This window comes from Asterias rubens, chromosome 5 (assembly GCF_902459465.1).
Source record: "Asterias rubens chromosome 5, eAstRub1.3, whole genome shotgun sequence".
In the NCBI taxonomy this organism is placed as follows: domain Eukaryota; kingdom Metazoa; phylum Echinodermata; class Asteroidea; order Forcipulatida; family Asteriidae; genus Asterias; species Asterias rubens.
This window is the reverse complement of record NC_047066.1, coordinates 20,025,097-20,044,198: the sequence shown is the minus strand read 5'-3', so window position 1 is coordinate 20,044,198 and position 19,102 is coordinate 20,025,097. Positions and strand designations below refer to the sequence as shown.

At 38.5% G+C, this 19,102-nt stretch overlaps 3 protein-coding genes across 3 annotated transcripts; 2 read left to right on the top strand and 1 right to left on the bottom strand.

Moving 5' to 3' along the window:
- Window positions 1-561: 561 nt before the first annotated feature.
- Window positions 562-8,227, bottom strand: LOC117290655 (internal alternative NAD(P)H-ubiquinone oxidoreductase A1, mitochondrial-like). Its single transcript, XM_033772174.1, has 9 exons — window positions 8,149-8,227; window positions 7,016-7,350; window positions 6,313-6,403; window positions 5,520-5,654; window positions 5,026-5,196; window positions 4,254-4,498; window positions 3,379-3,532; window positions 2,475-2,619; window positions 562-1,953 (listed from the first exon to the last, which is right to left on the bottom strand). The coding sequence occupies exons 2-9, from the start codon at window positions 7,300-7,302 to the stop codon at window positions 1,826-1,828; spliced, it is 1,356 nt and encodes a 451-aa protein (XP_033628065.1). The 5' UTR covers window positions 7,303-7,350; window positions 8,149-8,227; the 3' UTR covers window positions 562-1,825.
- A 178-nt stretch (window positions 8,228-8,405) lies between these two features.
- On the top strand, window positions 8,406-13,695 carry LOC117289868. Its single transcript, XM_033771052.1, has 6 exons — window positions 8,406-8,525; window positions 9,472-9,670; window positions 10,004-10,194; window positions 10,576-10,771; window positions 11,395-11,600; window positions 11,898-13,695. The coding sequence occupies exons 1-6, from the start codon at window positions 8,511-8,513 to the stop codon at window positions 12,606-12,608; spliced, it is 1,518 nt and encodes a 505-aa protein (XP_033626943.1). The 5' UTR covers window positions 8,406-8,510; the 3' UTR covers window positions 12,609-13,695.
- Window positions 13,696-15,810: 2,115 nt separating this feature from the next.
- LOC117290928 (angiopoietin-related protein 7-like) lies at window positions 15,811-17,176 on the top strand. Its single transcript, XM_033772500.1, has one exon. The coding sequence runs from the start codon at window positions 16,042-16,044 to the stop codon at window positions 16,714-16,716; it is 675 nt and encodes a 224-aa protein (XP_033628391.1). The 5' UTR covers window positions 15,811-16,041; the 3' UTR covers window positions 16,717-17,176.
- Window positions 17,177-19,102: the final 1,926 nt, after the last annotated feature.

The following is a 19,102-nucleotide window of genomic DNA, read 5'->3' as shown; positions in this document are numbered from 1 at the left end:
TTTGAGTATTTACCAATAGTGTCCACTGCCTTTAAGTTGAGCTTACTTGGAAAGATATGGTTGTATTTTGGAGGAATCATTCTTATCATCCTGTAGTTTACAATAGTGAACATTCTAATCAAAGACGTGTGTCATGACCAGGAACTGAACCACCAGTCTGGCAACACCAGAACTTGATTCCAGTGCACTAGACCTCTCAGCATTATTTTTCAAATTTTTTTTGACCCAGGAAAGTCAGTAGCAGTATTATCAAATTTGCCAAATAATATTGTATCATAACAGTTGTCTTGTTACTTAATCACAACTTCTTGATTTGTGCATTTACATGTACATGTAATAATGACAGACGTGAAACCAATGTTTGTATGAGAGAGATTGGCCGTTGCCAGCTTGGTGTTTATAACCCCTTGCGGAAGTTTGCCGAGATCCCTTGACAGGAAGATCATCTAAACAAACAAATAATAAGTAACCTTTGTACTTGGTAAAATGTTCCTGTGTTTTCAAAGGTTCTATGTCTGGGGTTTTTTTTTACTGGGAAAAAATGCAAGTTATCACACCATATTGGAAGTTCTTTAATCTGTCACATGTGAACATAATTTTTAATTTTATAAATTCTGATTTGAGAAAACGAGTACACTGTTAAGCCTTGAAGACTAGTTTCAATCTTGTTCAACACTACACTACAAAAATAAACAATCCATTTAAAAAGTTTTGCTACAGTCAATAACGATGGTATATCAAAAATATAAATATATATATTTGTATTCATAGTTGACACACACTGCATTGATCAGCTAATACCCAGTCTATACATTCATTCACTCAGATTCGCTGGGACTGTAATGTTTGCAAAAAAACTTTTAAAATACTTTTCATGAGAACTTATTTATTCCCGTGTGCTGAACAATGAGGAATAGCTTTGAATTGAAAAGCTTAAATACTTGTATACATGTACATAATGCATACATTCAAAGCTTTCGAATAGCTAAAACAAACCACACAAAGTAAACAAACAAAAAACAAGGAAATGGCCACCCTCATTTAACTTTGTAGTGTTCTTTCAGTTTTCTTTCAGTTTCCCATGGTACTGTTAACTACAGAAAAACAGGAAATCAGCTGAAAGTTCCATACCCAAGCAAGAAATCTTAAAAAGTGTGCATGTCCAAAAATGCTGGACTGCAGCTGGGCTTGTTCACTTGTGGAGTTACAGGCCCAAAGGTAAAATAAATGGACTCTGGCCAGTGGTGCAAGTAGTTTTGCTTAACTATCAAGTAAAATTTGAACTGTTTGACATTTGTTATGTAGCCAACTATTAAGCTGCCCTTGTTTTGACTTCAGCCAATCACTTCACACCATTGGTCTTTCTTGCCAATCTTATGCTTGTACAGCCCATGTCTGGTGGAAAATGTTTACCCTTTGTACTTTGACGTAAATTTTACATATCCTTCCCCAATCAAAAGATGTACTATGTACCTTCTATTGACACTTGCTACGGAAGATTGATTATTACAATCTTCTTAATTGTTCATAGAATCTTGCCAGCGCAAGGAATCGACTCCAGAATTAATTCTTTAGACATCGTCATCTTCAACCCTGTACATGCAAAAAACTTGGTCTTGTGATTTTGTTTTATTCATTGTGCATTTGTTTTACTTCCTGTACCCGTCAAAAGTAGTGAAATTTAACTTCACTGTTAAATTTTGGTTTGGAAAACCTGAGTTTTAAATATTGCATACAAAATACATGCTGTTCTGTTAAACTTGTCTACTTTTGGAGATGAACCAAGTAACAGAACTATTACAACTATGATTCCTATATAATATTTTTAGAATCTTGAAATGTCTCGACCGAAGAGCAGTGTCTTTGTCCAATCAATGGGAACCTGCATACGTAATCGCCAGCTACCCAATCGTGTGAGGTAAGCTGATCGCCATAGCAACCAAGAGTTGAACCCTGTATTCAAAAACAAAAAATAAACAAAATATGGTTATTTGTTTATAAATCGGGATTGCTATTTAAAACATGATTTAGTTTATGCTTATTCTGTGTTAACCTAAAATCTGAAAAAGACAGCTCATTACAAATAACTGTTGGAGTTATTGTTTGAAACAGTGAGCTACTTTCATATCCTGTATTTGAATATTTCTGTTATTGACTTTCTCATATGGGTCAAGTATTGAACAGATCTCTACTCTTTTTCAAAATGTCCTTTTTGAATGTTTCGTAAATTAACAGTTTGCCAATTATAATGAACTGGTTTTCTCATTGGACATATTTGTTGTTCTCATTAGTTTCGACATCTGCTCTAGATTGTGAGGGTTGCGGTAGCCCATAGGAGTATTTATGGGTATTTTTGCAGGACTTGGAAAGCACTGAGGATGCATACTTTTTACACATCGGTTAAGGGTGAAATCAAAATATGTACTAGACTACACCATTGACTACTGTACTTCATCGCTAATCTTAAATCTCACCTTGTCCCTTAACTACTGGTGTATTAGTCAGACCCTTGTAGCCACCTACATAGGCCAGCATGCCCATATTCTCGTGCTTGAACTCTGACCCCTTCCCATCAGTACTAAGGCTCTTGGCGAGATATCTACCTTGCCTCTCTGCAACCTAGATGCACACAAGGGAAGTTAATGCAGGTTACATGTACATTGTATGGTTATAGGTGGTGTCATTATCAGATACTTTGACGTTTTTAATCTTTGTGGCAAGCAGAGGCTCTTGGCTGAGCAGGGTGGTGCATTTGACGTGTGGTTGAATGGCGGACTCGTCAGTGTGGCTTTCTGGTTACTACAGTTTGGTCCTTGGGAAAAACACCATAATTGCTTCTCATCACCCAGTAGTAATTGGTATCTGCGTGGCAGAGATTGTTGATGTGAATGCTAAGCAGTCATCTGGCTGCTGGTGATGCATATTCTCGAGGAGTTTTGATGTTTCAGGAGTGCTTTTTCAGTTAATATGGGTGTAGTAGTGCAAGTCGTTTTGCTACACGCCTTTAAAACCGGCTAATAAATGTATATTCTTATTAATCATAAGAAAGCCAATGTGGTATAAAGTTGTTTATGGTATCCGTTGGCCTTAGAAATGCATCTCTGAGGACTGCTATCATCTTTCTTTAGATGTTAGAGAAAGTTGCTGAATAGGATATAACTCCTGAAAGACATGGACAATCTACATGTTAAGAATGTTTAAGGGGTTTCACTGGTCAATTAAGTTTGTTTAATATACAGCCGATTTTCAGACACTCGGGCTTTAGTGGAAAGTGACCATCAGAGGCTCCGCCAGTTGGCCTCAGCTGAGGCAGCCTCTCGCAATACTACAGTCAATGTTTTATCTGCATATAGCCAGCGTGATAGCCAGTGTACAAACCTGAGCAGTGCATGGCAGACTATTGCCGACAATTTCCGCACAGTCACCGATGGCATAGATGCTTTTACTGTCATCATCTAGCACGTTCAGGTAGCCATTGGTCAATAACTGACCCTGCGTATTTCTGGAGAAGGGAAGGTTCTTCACAAATGACCTGTTAATGCAAAAATATACCCGTCATTATCATAATGGCCATCATGCAATTTGCTGATAGGCCAATACTCTGTGTTTTGCATCCCCAAACTAAGAAGCAGGCTGTTCATTGGCTTAATACTTATTCATCATTAGCATATTATTTACATATTAAATTTGTCATTTATGGCACCAAGTCGAAAAAACAAAAAAACAATGCACAATCGTGTACCCAAATAGGAAATGTACTTTTGTTTTGCCTTACTCCATGCTTTTAGTACCCCCAGTCAATCTCTGAAAATGTCTATTGGAACCCACCAACTGTCCACAATGGAATAACTTCCCTACCATTGGACTGAAGGTCTTATTGTGGGAGAGCCCACTTGAGTACAGGGGTGTTCTCATCACAGGGGGTGTTGACTTTTCAGAAACAATGTATGGTACCAGACGGCAATGTAGGTCTCGAGACCTGATGTTAATCTCATCTCCAGACCTTTTTGTGGTCTTGGTTTTGGTCTCGGGCTGCAAAAGTCTTGGCCTTTGAAAGACTGGGTCTCGGGTCTCCAGGTCTCAACTAAAACACTAGTCAAGTTTGAGCAAGGGACTAAAGTCAATCGACCATTGAGCGATTTTGTCTGGTACCCAGGATGTATTGCATGCGTAGGTAACCACGGGATATGACAAGTGGTTGACAAATGGTCACTGCTCGACCCTGCCCACTGATACAAGGCTATTTGTTCTACCTGGGAGAAAGTCCAGTGGACCATACCACTAATCCACAAGGGAGTTTCTTGCCATCGCTGAGGGTGACTCCATCCTCTCTAACATTGGTCACGTTAGCCTTGATCAACTCCATCTGTGATCGGGAGCTGATCTTAGAGGTGGCGTACTCTTGTTGCTTAGGAGTGAAGGAGGAGAGGATCTGCCTCCCCTCAATGAGTGAGACACGGATTAGGTTTTGCTCCTCCTTATAAAGACGGGAGACATCCTATGGTGGAAGAAGGGGATTCAAGGGAAGATATACAATTGGTAATCACTCTTAAATTTAACGGCACTCAAAACTTACTTGTAAGAAGTACAGTAGCTTTTGTTGGTATAAAACATTTTGAGTATCATTTTACTTTGGAGTATTGTGGTTATGGAATATTATAAATGTTTTTATCCCCAAAAATTTGAATCTGAGATGCATTACTGACAGTAACGCTTCTCAGATTGTGTATTTCATTAATAGTTTATTCTTCCTGTGAGGACAAAACCACTCTGGTTTTTGGTGATATTCCAGAAACGCTACCAACTTTTGAAATTAAGTTTTGCACAGGTTAGTTTTATCGTATATAATCAATATTTGTTTAGAATTAAAACAATCAAACAACTTAAAAAAAAAGGGTGTAATTTCCCTTTAAAGGTTGTGCATTTTACCTTAGGTTAGGTAAAGACATAACTTATAGGCCGCGGTATGAAGATAAAAACGGTCATGGGGAAAATCTTCCCAGACAAACCTTCACCAAACCTCACCTCCCTGACAAAGTCATACAGTTCAGCCCCAAACTCCACCCCTGTTGGCCCACCTCCTACAATGATAATGTGAAGAAGTCGTCTTCTCTCCTCTTTGGAGATGCTCGGATGCAGTGCCAACTCGAAGTTATTGAGGATGCGGTTTCGTATAGCGCGGGCATCTTGTACCTCCTGTTAACCAAAATAGATGCAACTTCTTAAAGAATAATGAAATGTCTTTCTCAGGGTGATGAGTTCATTAACTTTTACGATGTCTCTCAAAATCAAACACAACCAGATGATGAATTTGAATAGATTTTCAAATACATTTATATGGATTTAAGCAATACTGATAACCTACACAAATTGGGTGAGGTAATTGTGGCATCACCATGTGTAAATCTCTTTTGAGTAGTGTTGGTTCTGAGGAGAACAGGTGGTTGACAACCCAACGTTTTGATCAGCATACTCTGATCGTCTTCAAAAAGATGGTTTGTTCTTTTTTTTTTCAATACCTTGAGGAAGAAAGCATGTTCTGAGACGCCTGGAACGCCAAATGTATTACTGACAGCTCCTACTCCAATGACCAACTTGTCATATTCAATGTTGTATGTCAATTCAGGTTTCAGCACACTCTGACAGTAAAGTTCCTACAATATAATAGAAAGAGAAAAAAACACCTTTGACAAGGTATTGGATCGATGGGGTGTGAAGAACTAGAGAGTTGATGAGCATTGAGGCAAGAAGGAAAGAACAGTGTAATCAATCTGAAGGCCAGATGGCTGAACAATGAATTTAATTCTAAACTTTTATTCCTGTAACTTGTCTGTGTCAAACATGGCCTTAAAACGTGGCGTCATGCGCAGCATAATCATTGCCCTTCACACAACAACAAAAGCTGTATACAATGTATTGATACACCTTGTAAACCCTTATAAGGTGCTAAATAATTGGGTCTCAAAATTCATCACTGCAATTACCTATCTTTCTGAAAGTTTGTATATACTCAGCGCCTTGAGTACCTTGCTTGGTAGATACGTGCGCTATATAAGACTTCAATATTATACAATGTATTAATACACTTTTTTTTCTTTTAAAGCCACATTGTAAAATGTTTGCAACTTGGATTTAAACAAAATCCAAAAAGGAATCAAATACAAATGGTTGGCATGGTTGGTCGGAGCATTTTGACAGTTTGAAAACTAACTTGAAGTTTGATTCCCCATTTTAATGGAAAGTGAAGGCTTGTGTGGAAGGAGGTATACGGGTCAGGGATAGGACATTGAACTTAAACTACATGCTGAGTACCTTTTTTCCCACATCGATCCCAACGGCTTCACTCAAATGGAAGTGATCCGTCTGTCTAAAACCTGTGTTTCGAATGGGTTCAATGATGCTCCTGTGAATGCAAAGAAGACAAAGTGTAAATCAGTCTGACCAATCAATATCACCCAATGTGATTTTCAATGTTAAATTATGCTTGCCTGTGATATCATGTAACGAATGCTTCTACTACACAGTACATAGTTAACCCTCTTACTCTCAACCATCCAGTGGTTTTAAATGATATGTATAACAGCATGCTTTCCTTCAAGCCGCCAGCGTACTTCACAATGGCTAGAATAAATATTGTCGTCTAGTTACTAAATCAGAATTTCTTGATTTGTGCAATTCATAATCATAGACGTTAAACCAATGTTTGTTTGAGAGAGATTGGCTGTTGCCAACTTGGTGTTATTCCCTGGTGGGAGTTTGCTGAGTTCCCTCGATTGGAAGATCATCTAAACAAACAAACAAATATAATATCAATCCTCCTTTCTTGAATGTCAGCAGGATGGAGGGTTACGATTATTGCAGCTATTGATTTGAATGATTTCAAAGCAGTGGTAAACTTCTTTGAAAATTTTACCTGGAGTAGGAAAAGGGTCAGCTTATGGATCTTTCTACGTCTCTTATTACTAAAGATTTCTAATCTAAATATTAGGTTCTTATTCTTGCCTTGAAAACTAACCTGAACTCCAGCGTCCCAACAGTTGTACTGGCCAGTAATGGTGTGAACAAAAAATGATTACGCGGACTTACGACAATGACGTCATAAAGTTTTTTATTGACACTTTTTAGGACACTGTAGCTGGCCCATCCTGTCCCTAATATCACAAGTTTCTTTCTCTTCACATTTGCTGCTGACGAACCATGACAAACACTAATTTGTTGAATGATCTTGGGTAGTGGGGATGATAGATGCCGATGGCAGAATAAGCCCTGGGTTATCTTGCGGGGGAAGGCAAACACAAACATTTCTTGTGGTTTCTTGGGGTTCGTTCAGTCAACAATTGTCCATCAAATCTGTAGAATGGAATAGAAAAAAGAATGGACTCGAAATGGGATTGAGTATTTTGTAAATGAAATCATGTACAGTCACGAATCTGCATACAGGCCTACAGCCTACAAAGTTTAACAACACACACTAACTTAGCTAGGCATTAGACCCACTAACTGGTGCGCTGTACTCCTTTTTTGAAATTTTGACATTCGTGGTCGAGCTAGTACGACCGAGAATGTCAAAATTTCGAAGAAAGGAGTACAGCGCCCCAGTTACTGGGTCTAGCTAGGCATATTATTTTTAATTTTAGTAGCTAGTATCTAGAGAGGCTGCTATCTTTGTAAATTGTAGACCTCCTTTATTCTTCACAATTTTACAAACTAAACACTACAGTCTTCTAGACCCAGTGACTGGGGCGCTAGTAGACCCAGTGACTGGGGCGCTAGATTCCTTTTTTTCGAAAATCTAGATGACCGATAATGAATGTCAAAACTTCGAAAAAGGGAATCTAGCGCCCCAGTCACTGGGTCTAACAGTCTTCCACATTTGACATCAAGTCCTTCCTAACCGAAACCATATAAACAGGTTATTCAATTAGTAATTGTACTTCCTACAAAAAAAACCGACATGATTTGTCAGTGATTAATTTACAAAAAATTGGTTGACCGTGAACGTGATGGTTGAGTAAAAATTAAAAATATAGAAAAAGAGTCAAAATACCAAACAATGGAACATGTGCAGTCATGACAGTACGGACTAACTAACGTATGTGAATAGTAACTATCTATACGCTAATATTACTATACAAAAATTACTCAAACCTTGATTTATGAGGCAAAGTCGAAACTGGAAAAGATTTATAAGCGCCTCCGATCCAAATGTCCCGTGTTTACTTCTCCCGTGCTTTTAGTTTACAACCTTTGACCTGTTTGTTTTTGTCACTAGACTCGCCTCCAACACACACGCTTTCTATTTTGATCAGTGTAGCGCAGCAAGCGTTTCCACCATTGAGAGTGCATTCGGTTTTAACGGCTGTTCATACAAGACTAGCAATGACGTCATGCGTTTGGTACAGAAATAAGTGACGTGTACACAGTCGCCTTCACGAACTTCACGAAAATCACACATTTATTACAGATTTTATGGACTTGTCGTCGACTCTTGTGTAAAATATTCTGGGAGTATGTCTATCCATGTGGTACGTATATATTTAGTTTTTCAAAACTCAACTTAAAGCGTTCAAAGTACGAAAATATGTATTGGTTTTGTTGAATTTTAAGTATTTTTGTCCAGTTTCCGGACACTTGATGAGCCGACGCGTTCTACCTCCAGGTGGACCATGGCGTTTATTCATAAAGCAGCCCTCTGTTGTTTTGTTTTAATACTTTATATATTACCCTCCATTTTGTATTGAAATACAAGTATTGTAGCATACAAACATGATGGGACCTATGTAAGTGTAAAGCTGGATTGGTCTTTTGTAATTGTATTGTAAAGTTGTACCAATAATTATAACAGAGCATTTAGAAGAGCTAAGAACACACCCTTGATGTGATTTTGGTTCAGTGCATGCACTGCACGCTCACTCACCCAGGCCTTGTCTGCAGTTTCCCTCATAATGCTACCAATCCAAGTTATCTGTGATTAAGTTCACTTTTGAGGCACGCCTCATAAGTTTCCTACTAGAAACTTTTAATAATAACTTTTCTTGGTTGGTAAAAAATTAAATGGTAGTTTAGGATAGGTACAGAATTTTAAAAGTTTGCTACAAAAATTAAATGATAGGTTATGTACAGAATTTTAAAAATAGTTTGCCTACTTTGTTTATGCCTAATTATAATTACTGGTACCCTTGCTTTAACTAATAATAATAATAATAATAAGGCTTGTAATGCACACATATCCACCCTGCTGGGTGTTCAAGGCGCAAAGTTAGGCAGTTGAATTTAAATAAATATGAATGATGAAAGCCTTATTTATAGAAACAACAAAAATGGTAACTTTGTAATAATAATAATAATAATAATAATAATAAACCATTCTTATATAGCGCATATCACCGTGAGGTCCCTATGCGCTGTAAAAATTCAGCATTCCTAATGTTGAATAATTTTGCTAAAAACTGTCTTTTCATGCTAATGTAGGCACACCCGTCGGTGCGTATGAAAGGCACTGAAGTTGACTGGACCCCACTGCATTGCATGGATAGTGAATGTTCCTATACGATAAAGGGACCCCATCTTCATTGTCCGTTCTGCACGTTGGAGACCATGTTTAATGACCAGCTCATTCTCAAGGCTCACTACAGGGTCAAGCATGTTGATAAGGCAATCGAGTTTGCTGGTGAGTAATCTAGATTCACTAGATGTGTGTAAAATGTATTTGAGTTTCACATTTGAGTCTGTGAAGTATTAGCCAGGGAGTGTATCAAAAGTGAACCATCATTCCAGAAAATAAATGTCTGTGAAAAGCAGAAATTAATCAATTTCACTTATTACATATAAGTTTATTGAAAGATCAAAACTCGAGATGTCAATTCAGAGAATTGCCGTGAAGGACTTAATGACAACTCAAGTGGTGAATATAATATTACAATTTAAACCTATTGCAAGAACCAAACTTTAAAACCACTAGTTTTTAATGTTAATTTTTTGGGGGATCAATTTCTCTGAACAGGGTTGAAAATCTTGCGGTGCTGTCGGATGTGTGATGTCCACGGAATCATCCATCAGTTCAAACACTTCAAGGGTGCCCACTGGCATTGCTACCACTGTCATAATGGGTTCAATAGACGAGATGAGGCTATGAAGCATTATAAACAACACTTCCGCAACCCACAGACCACGCTACAAATTGTTGTTGCTCAGGTACTGATACTTACCATTGTGTTGACAGAAAAATAAAAGGACTTAATAGGGAAATTCTAAAGACCGTTTGTGTTTAACGAGCAATTTTGCGTACAAAGTTTATGGGAAAATTGAAAGAACAAAAGATGTCTCCCACAGAGGGCTGGGGATGCATATTTGAGAATGTGTGTTTTTACTTTTTATGTATGTATTTGTCAAAGTAATTTGTGAGAAATGTGCACATGTAGTATAGTGAAATTAGCAAAATATTTTGTTACAGCAGTTCTTTAATAGTTTTGTAGCCCTAACACATATGCAAGCTGTTTGCATTGTATATTTTCTTATAAGCATGGTAAAAAGTACATTAAGACTTATCCTTAAAATATCATTTACATCTCATAGGATGTGAACCAAACGATGGCATCCTACACCAGCCAAGTTGCAAACAGCACTAGCCTGGAGTCGCACCTCATTGTACAGTCTATGGAGGGAAGAATAGATAGGGTTGACACATCCCCAGGCTATGAGGAAAACAGTGGGCAACAAATTGAGTGTGTGGGAAGTGATGTTCCTAGTCAGAGCACTGACAATGGAGAGGGTGAGTGCTGATCTTTTTGTTGAAAACATGTAAGTAGAGCTGACAGATTGCTTTATGAGCAGAAAGAAATTTGGCTCTCTGTACTAAAAAATTGTTAACAAATGAAGAACTTTCAGTGATTCTCTGTTTCAGATTCTCTATAACTTTGTATATGACTTTGGTAAAGTTTAATGAACATGCCATGGAGATGAACGTATGTCCTTGTACAACTTACAAGGTTCATGGATGAGACATTGTTCATACATTTAGCTGAATTTAGACTTTTTAAAGTCTACCTGGTACATGTATATTAAAAATGCTGTACTTTTCTCAAAATTTAGATAAATCGTGCTCTTGGATCTACTTTAAGCACAAAATGCTCAAGGACATCTATAACTCAGAGGTTAGCTCAAGGTGGAATTGCTATCTTTTAAATGTACTTGATAAGGTCTGGATCCCAGTTTCAGTCTTGTTTGTCAGCAGTGACACTCATCCCTAAAGGTTACAAACAGAAAAGAAGGAAATATTATTGTTAGGGTTGTTAGTACACTTGATAGCATGGAAGGTTCAGCATTGATCTACTAACTTTAATCAGAGACTATTAAGCTAAACGAGTCCACCATAAAATTGTATTTCTCTTGCAGAAACAATAGTGCTGATTGAGATCCCCGAAGGGTCTGAGAAAGAAGATACAGGTCCAGCTGCCTGCTTCTCAGAGCACAGTGGCGCCATCAATCTCACACTCTTGCATGAGAAGGAACGGCTTGAGAAACAACTACAAGAGGAGAGGAGAAAGTGGAATAAGACAGAGCAGAAGATGAAGGACACTATAGAGAGATTGAGGGCTAAGGTAATTGCACTTGTTTCTCAAAGAGCTCGTTTGATGCACAAATTTTACATAATTTTCATGTGATAGAGAACAGTGCTCGATCTAAGTTTGTTTTGACCAAACTTTGATGACAGTTCATATCCCACTATTATATTTGATATTCAGAGATAATTCTTCTGAATGCTTTGCAGCCTTAGTTCACAAGAATTACGTAAAGAACAATTATAAGCAGATTGTGTTTTGTTGATTTATGCCAAATGACATTAGAGGCAGAGCACTGTAATAAATTTCATTCTTTTTGTCCAATCTGTGCTCTAGGTCAAATATTTCTCCAACACAAACACAGCCTTAAAACAGCAGCTGACTGCTATGCACTCTTCCAGTTTGAAGCGTCTAACAAATGGCACAGTTCAACAGTCCATGCTGCAGGAGCTGGTGCAGCATCTATCAGAGGAGCACACACAACTACTTCACCACCATCTGGCACAGCTGAGACTTTATGCTGAATTGGGAGAGCTTTCCAAGACAGTGTCAAGTGAGGAAGAGTCAGTCTCAACGGCAGATGGGGATCTGGTACCAGCAGATCTTGGCAGTATCCAATCTCAAAACATTCAAGGTATTATGATGATGCCTACAGACTCTGTTAGCACCCTGGAAAACATGGAGCAGACAGTTGTCATGACTATCACATCAGAGAATGACTTGGTTGAGAGCCAAGTAGAGGGGAACATCCAGACCAAAGACTCGCTCTCTGAGCTTCAGAATGATGTCCAGATGCTCTCCAATGATGACAAGGTGTCGTACGAACTTTCAGCCAGTGGTTTGTCATCGACTGGCAATACATGCGATTCTGCAAATACTCCACAAGAGTTTGACAAGCACAAGAGATTGAAATTGATTTTATCAGATGGCACGGCAGCCAAAATATTCAGTACAGCCAGCTTGGACAAACGGTCTTTTGAGGATGACGTTCCAAGTGGTGAACCTCCTCTTAAGAGAGGCAGGACTAGAATTTTTAAGGTGAATTGATGGATCTTGCAGGTCTTCAACCCAAGATGTTAGAGGTGGTATAAATACTATGGCTTAACCTTCAAGATGGGTTGTCACCAGATGATGTCCCAAATGCTGCAATCTAGCTCAAACTCTAGGTGGCTATGAGTTAATTCTTGGAGTTGTCCCACACCAATCAAAGACCTCTAGCATCGGCCTGGGTATAGATGGTGTTCCTTAACAGCACTGTCAATCGAATCAGGACTGGTCTAGGAAGACTTGGATGTTGATGGAGTGAAGAAAGAAGGGTAAATCAAGACTGCAAAATCATTGATGGAGTGCAACATATTGTGACAGGACGCGGTGAACGAACTGCATGTAAATTGAAAGTGTAATCCAGGGCAAAACAGTCACCTCTTGAATATGCAGGATGATTGAAATACTTGCCGACAGGAAAAGAGATGAGGCCAACTCATTTACAGCCAAGCTGTTTACAAAGATGAACTGACTAGGGATCATGTTATAGAAATGGAGACAGTCATGATAGAGAGTAGAGACAAAACTTTATATGAAGAGTAAGTTTACGGTAGTGTTCTGTGTGCAAAATATTTTGGTGCTCCACTCTTATTTTTTTTAAGTACTATTTATTTAAATGCATTGTGGCTAAGATCAGGCAATTGTTTGATGGGACAAACCTGAATAGATAAAATGATGATCTAGCGGAGTCGAGTAAGTTTCAAAAAATCCGGATGCCTGCTTCATTTTACAGACTTTTAACACATGCAGGTTATCAGTGTTGCAAATTGATGTGAAGGGGTGATTTTGGAACATTGCTGTAGTGAAATTGGAGCAGGGAAAATCTTGAAGATGGCACTACTCTGTAAGTACATATTCTCTCTGTCTTAATAAAAAAACAGTTTACATGTATAGTAAAAAATCATTTTGACAACTGTTTTGTATTCTTTGTATGATACATGAGCAGTCAATAGGTGAAAATAATGGGAGCGTACAAGTGCGCAATGCAAAGCCTAACGCGATGTAGGATCCTGGTTGGCTTAAAGGCAGTGGACACTATTGGTAATTACTCCAAATAATTATCAGCATAAAACCTCACTTGGTAACGAGTAATGGGGAGAGGTTGACAGTATAAAACATTGTGAGAAACGGCTCCCTCTGAAGTGAAGTAGTTTTCGAGAAAGAAGTAATTTTCCACGAATTTTATTTCGAGACCTCAAGTTTAGAATGTGAGGTCTCGAAATCAAGCATCTGAAAGCACACAACTTGGTGTGACAATGGTGGTTTTTTTCTCACTCGTATCTCGCAACTTCGGCGACCAATTGAGCTCAAATTTCCACAAGTGTGTTATATTATGCATATATTTAGATACACCAAATGAGAAGACTGGTCTTTGACAATTACCAATAGTGTCCACTGTCTTTAGTTGCCCCGGATAGTTTTGTCAAACCTGAGATTCTTGCTGGTGCATGTTAATTAACTGTATGGTCTGATGGGTTGGAGAATTTAGAACTCCCTATGCATGTTTATCTCTTTACATTTGCTCAATTTGTTGAAAAAGAAGAATCAACTGGGTGAATAAAGTAAAGCTAATTAAGAGCACACACCCATAGAGCCTGAAATGACGCAGGCCCAAAATACTGATGATACGGTTGTCATGGTCACTAATTGCTGCCTTGTAAGCTATCTTTGTAACCGGAAGAAGGGAACTGCAATCAATTATGGACGAGTTGTATAGCTGAGTTGGGTTTTAAACAAAATATTGATCGACCATCTTTCTGATGAGAGCAGATGCACGTAGATACTTATAAGACAATATAGCAATTAATGTACTCTGACCGTTTGCCTGTCTCAGTTGTTAGTCGACACTCGTTAATTTTGAGACATTTTAGTTGGTATGAGTTTTTACGAAAAGTACTGTCACTAATGGTAAACTAACGATGGACACTTCTGGTATATACTTGAAATATTTGTTTCACTTCGTAACGAACGAACAATGGAGAGCTGCTTGAAGTGTACAATATTGTGAGGAATGGCTTCCTCTGAAGTAACGTAGTTTTTGAGCAAGTCGTAATTTCTTACTAATTTTTTTTTTAATGTATAAGATACCTGAGCTGAGGTTTCGATTTCAGGGCATCTGAAAGCACACAACTTGTGTGACAATGGTGTTTTTTCCTTCACGATTCTCCTCTCGCAATTTTGCCGACCAAGGGTAAAATTTGTACAGGGTTTTTGTTTTATGCATAGTTTGAGATATACCAAGTGAGAACACTGGTCTTTGACAATTACCAAAGCTGAAGCTTGATATAAACAGAATACTCATGAATAATACAATATTATTGTCACACGGTCTCTTTGTGTCAGCTCTCTATTAGGAAAACCGACGATGCGTGTAATCGGGCAGCGGCGAGATGAGCAGGGAAGGGGATTTGAGATGAGTTGATGGTCTATGAAAAATTTAAAACCTCTAAGTTAAAAATACCGACTTTCCTCCTGAATGAGAGAATATGGACGACACGTTAAGGTGCATGAGAGTGATCCAGGATCGGTAAAGACTGGAAAACTGACAACTTTAAATGTTGAGACTGAGAATTAATATTTGCCCCTCCAACCTCCAAAGACCGCTATGAACGTCTTGAATTCCTAAACCCTCTAGTCACTGTACCGCCCGGGTGGACTATAAAATTAGTTTCAAGATGCTTGCAGTAAATTACCAGAATCGTGGATTTCAAAAATGCCAAGGCTTATTATTATAACAATTTTTGTCCCTATGGGATTACCTTCTCGTTAACGAGAAGTAAAAGCAAACAATTTTGATGTATATTTGTGTGGATTTATTATGTGCTACAACTTTTAAAACATTTTCCAACCATATTCAGTTCATCACACCTCTTGTATAGCCAAAACCAGAATGTCCCTTTAATTGTAAAGCCGGTAGTCTTGGTTCCTAGACCATTGGTGTTGCGTGGTCACACACAACCAACGTTCCGATTATGCACGGCAAAAACTGTACACGCTTGTAATGAACGAACGCTAGCGGGCGCTCTGTTTCTCTGATTTCCGGATCTCACCATGTCCTGTGCTCACCAAAATCTCATGGTGAGATCTAAATCAGAGAAACAGAGCGCCCGCTAGCGTTCGTTCATTACAAGCGTGTATAGTTTTTGCCGTGCATAATCGGAACGTTGGTTGTGTGTGACCGCGCAACACCAGTGGTCTTGGAACCAAGACTATAAAGCCGGCAGACCGTCAACAAACCTTGATATCGGTATACATGTACATGTTGCATTAATTAACTAACAATTAACGACGCGTCACCATGGTCACGTACAGCTAATGATCGGTAGGCAAGTTGTATCTAGTTTTCAAAGGCCATTTACAGGCGGTAAATTGAGGTTGTAATCTTGAACGAAAAGCAGAGTGAAATAGGTGTTTAGACACTCAAACTGATTTGAAAATGACAGTCATCACAGCGGTCTTGCTTCTCTTTCTAGCGTTCTTGACACACCAAGTATGGGTCGAATGTTGTGATAAAAAAATCACCGCTCGAACTAATTTATACTTGTTTGACAACCACGCACTTCTGAAGCACGTTTACCAGTTGAAAACAGCATCTTCTTCTGTCATATGCGGGCGAGACTGCTCGTTTGATTCAAATTGTGCATCCTTTAATTATCACACAAGCAGCCAGGTTTGTGAGTTGAACAATGTCACCGGAGATCACAGCCCTACTGATTTCATGCAGTTGCAAGGAAGTGCCTACTATGATGGAACTTTACGTTACAGCAGTTGTCAGATGTGGTACAAAGCTGGACATCGTGACAGTGGCATCTACATCATTTATCATGATCTGACTGGTATTCAGGTCTACTGTGATATGGAGACCGATGGAGGAGGCTGGATCGTGATTCAGAGAAGACAAGATGGCTCTGTTGACTTTTACCGTGACTGGGCAGACTACAAAACCGGATTCGGCAATCTTACTGCTGAGTTTTGGTTGGGGCTTGATGCTCTACGTTCACTCACAACGTCAGGACAATGGCAACTAAAAGTACAAATCGAAGATTGGGAGGGTGAAAAAGCTGGGCTGTTTATGAAGTGTTTGCTGTATCAGGTGACAAATACACGCTGAGTGTCAGTTCATACAACACTGACAGTACCGCAGGCAACTCCTTTGAACATCAAAATGGACAGCAATTCACTACCAGAGACAACGATAACGATAGGAGAGAGGAAAGTGGAGCTAACTGTGCAGTTCGTCATGAAGGAGCATGGTGGTTCCGCTCTTGTTTCTACTCGCATCTGAACGGTAAATACTACCACCAAGCAAGAGTTCCATATGCTCAAGGGTTACAATGGAACCCCTGGAAAAGTAACTATTACTCCCTGAAGAAATGCAGCATGGCTATAAAGGAAGTCGCGTGAACCAGACTGCTTGGTCACCAGGCAGCGATGTAAATAATGTGGTATTGTATTTGCTATTTAAAATTGATTCAATTCGTGATAAGGATGTATCCTTTTGCCAAGGCCTTCGTGGCTTGAAGAACCGCGATCTCAAGTGACTGGAACGGGACACCACGCATGTGAGTGGCTCTCCGAGCCACGAGGAAGGCCTTCGCAAGGTAAAATGCAAAATATTTTTAGTTACTAGTTATGATGTTGTTAGTGGTATTACAAGTTCACTACAAAATACATGTACAAGCCGTCAAGTTTCAAATAGCGCCCTCACAGATGTACGTTTAAGGACTCAACCATAAGGTAACACGTTTGATCAGATTTTTTCCCCCCATAATCGTTATTTCGTTTTATTCAGCCAATGCACAAAACATTTATTATTTATCTCTGTTTAGGTCTCGCAGTTTTCTTTTTATACATTACATTTACATTACGGGAATGCTCCCTTAAAGAGAGAGGCAAACTAAAAAGACACATCCTTTTCGTCTGGCAACTTACACCTGTTATCTCCATGTATTGCTTCAAAGCAGTGGACTTAATTAGATCAAGTACAAACCAGAAGTGCTGCTGGAAACCACATGCGAAGTAACTGCTTACATTCAAATTTATTGACCCAAGTACTTCAATGAGAACACAATCGCTCACTGAAAATGATGTGTACTTTCCTAGTTTTACGGGCCAAAGTTGGACATTTTTCACTACAGCTTTCCCGTAATAATGGATTGACTCTGTTTATTATTCGGCCCCAAAATGTCGCCAAGATAGTTAATGGCGGGAAACATGACTTTTAGAATACACTTTAAAGTATGCACGTATCTATTGGATGTGTTATACATTACTAGAGGACTCAGCATTAAGTCTAAGTGCATGTCGTTAGTTCCATTCCAATCATCATTAGTACAAAGCCGTGTTCCCGGCAGTAATTGTGATCGGTGGTTCAAACTGTTCTTGTTGTTCATGGTTTAAGTATGTAATTACAACCAATCGTGTTTGTGGGTTGAACAATGGTGTAAACAAATAGTTGTGTGCTCTGGCAAAATTGTGTTACCAAAAACTGAGCGCAAAAAGTTCGAGTCGAACGTAGCTACTTTTAGTTAGCTTAACGTCAAATCTTGGTCAAAAACATAAATTCTAATAATTATAATAATAATATTATAAATTCTGAATGATATTGAAATGTAATTTACCTTATGCTAATAATATTAATTACGTATGCTATTAATACTTAGGTGTATTCCTAGAACCACATTCTCTATCGAAAATTAATGTAATATTTTGATTTATTGATAACATGTAACTTTGTGTGAAATGAACTCGTATTCTATTACTATATGAAACCGTGTCCACATGGTGTTTTTAAAACGATCCGATGTTAAATATTTAGAGTGAGTTTGTTATAGGATGTAGAGAACAAAGTGTCTAGAATGAACTCAAATTTAATGTTACTATCGTTGAAATTAGATTGTTCACTTTCAAATACATCAATATGGATTAACATCAAATAAATGTAAATAATTCTAAACTAAGTATAAGCTCGATTAAAATGGTGATGAATTTTAATGCACAATAGCCTACAAACAATCTCAGTGGTGCTCATTTGTGAAATATTTAAACAAAACATCCGTATCAACAAGCAAATTTTTAAGTACGGTGGCACATGTCCATATACATCTTCTTACAACAAAAATGTTATTTAAGGCAGCTAGGTTAACACAAAAATCACGAATAACTTATCAGTGTGTGTTGTATCTTGGGGTGCAAGGGCATTGTCACACGGGGCAACTTAGAGGTTACACCGTCTGTAAGCATTTGTTTCTATCAGCGGAATCAATGGCAACCACACTTCTTGATGGTGTGTCAATCGTTAGCATCTTGAGTAACTATACACATTACTTTGAAAATTATTCTTTGACATTCCTTTCCTCTTTCCTGGACGACCTCCATCCTTAACTTTTTTAAAAGATGTAACAAAATAACCTAAAGGCCTTTTAGCGTCAGAGAAAGACTCTGCTAGGGAAATGTCTGACCATTAACCGTTTTTTCCCCTTCAAAATAACCTTAAG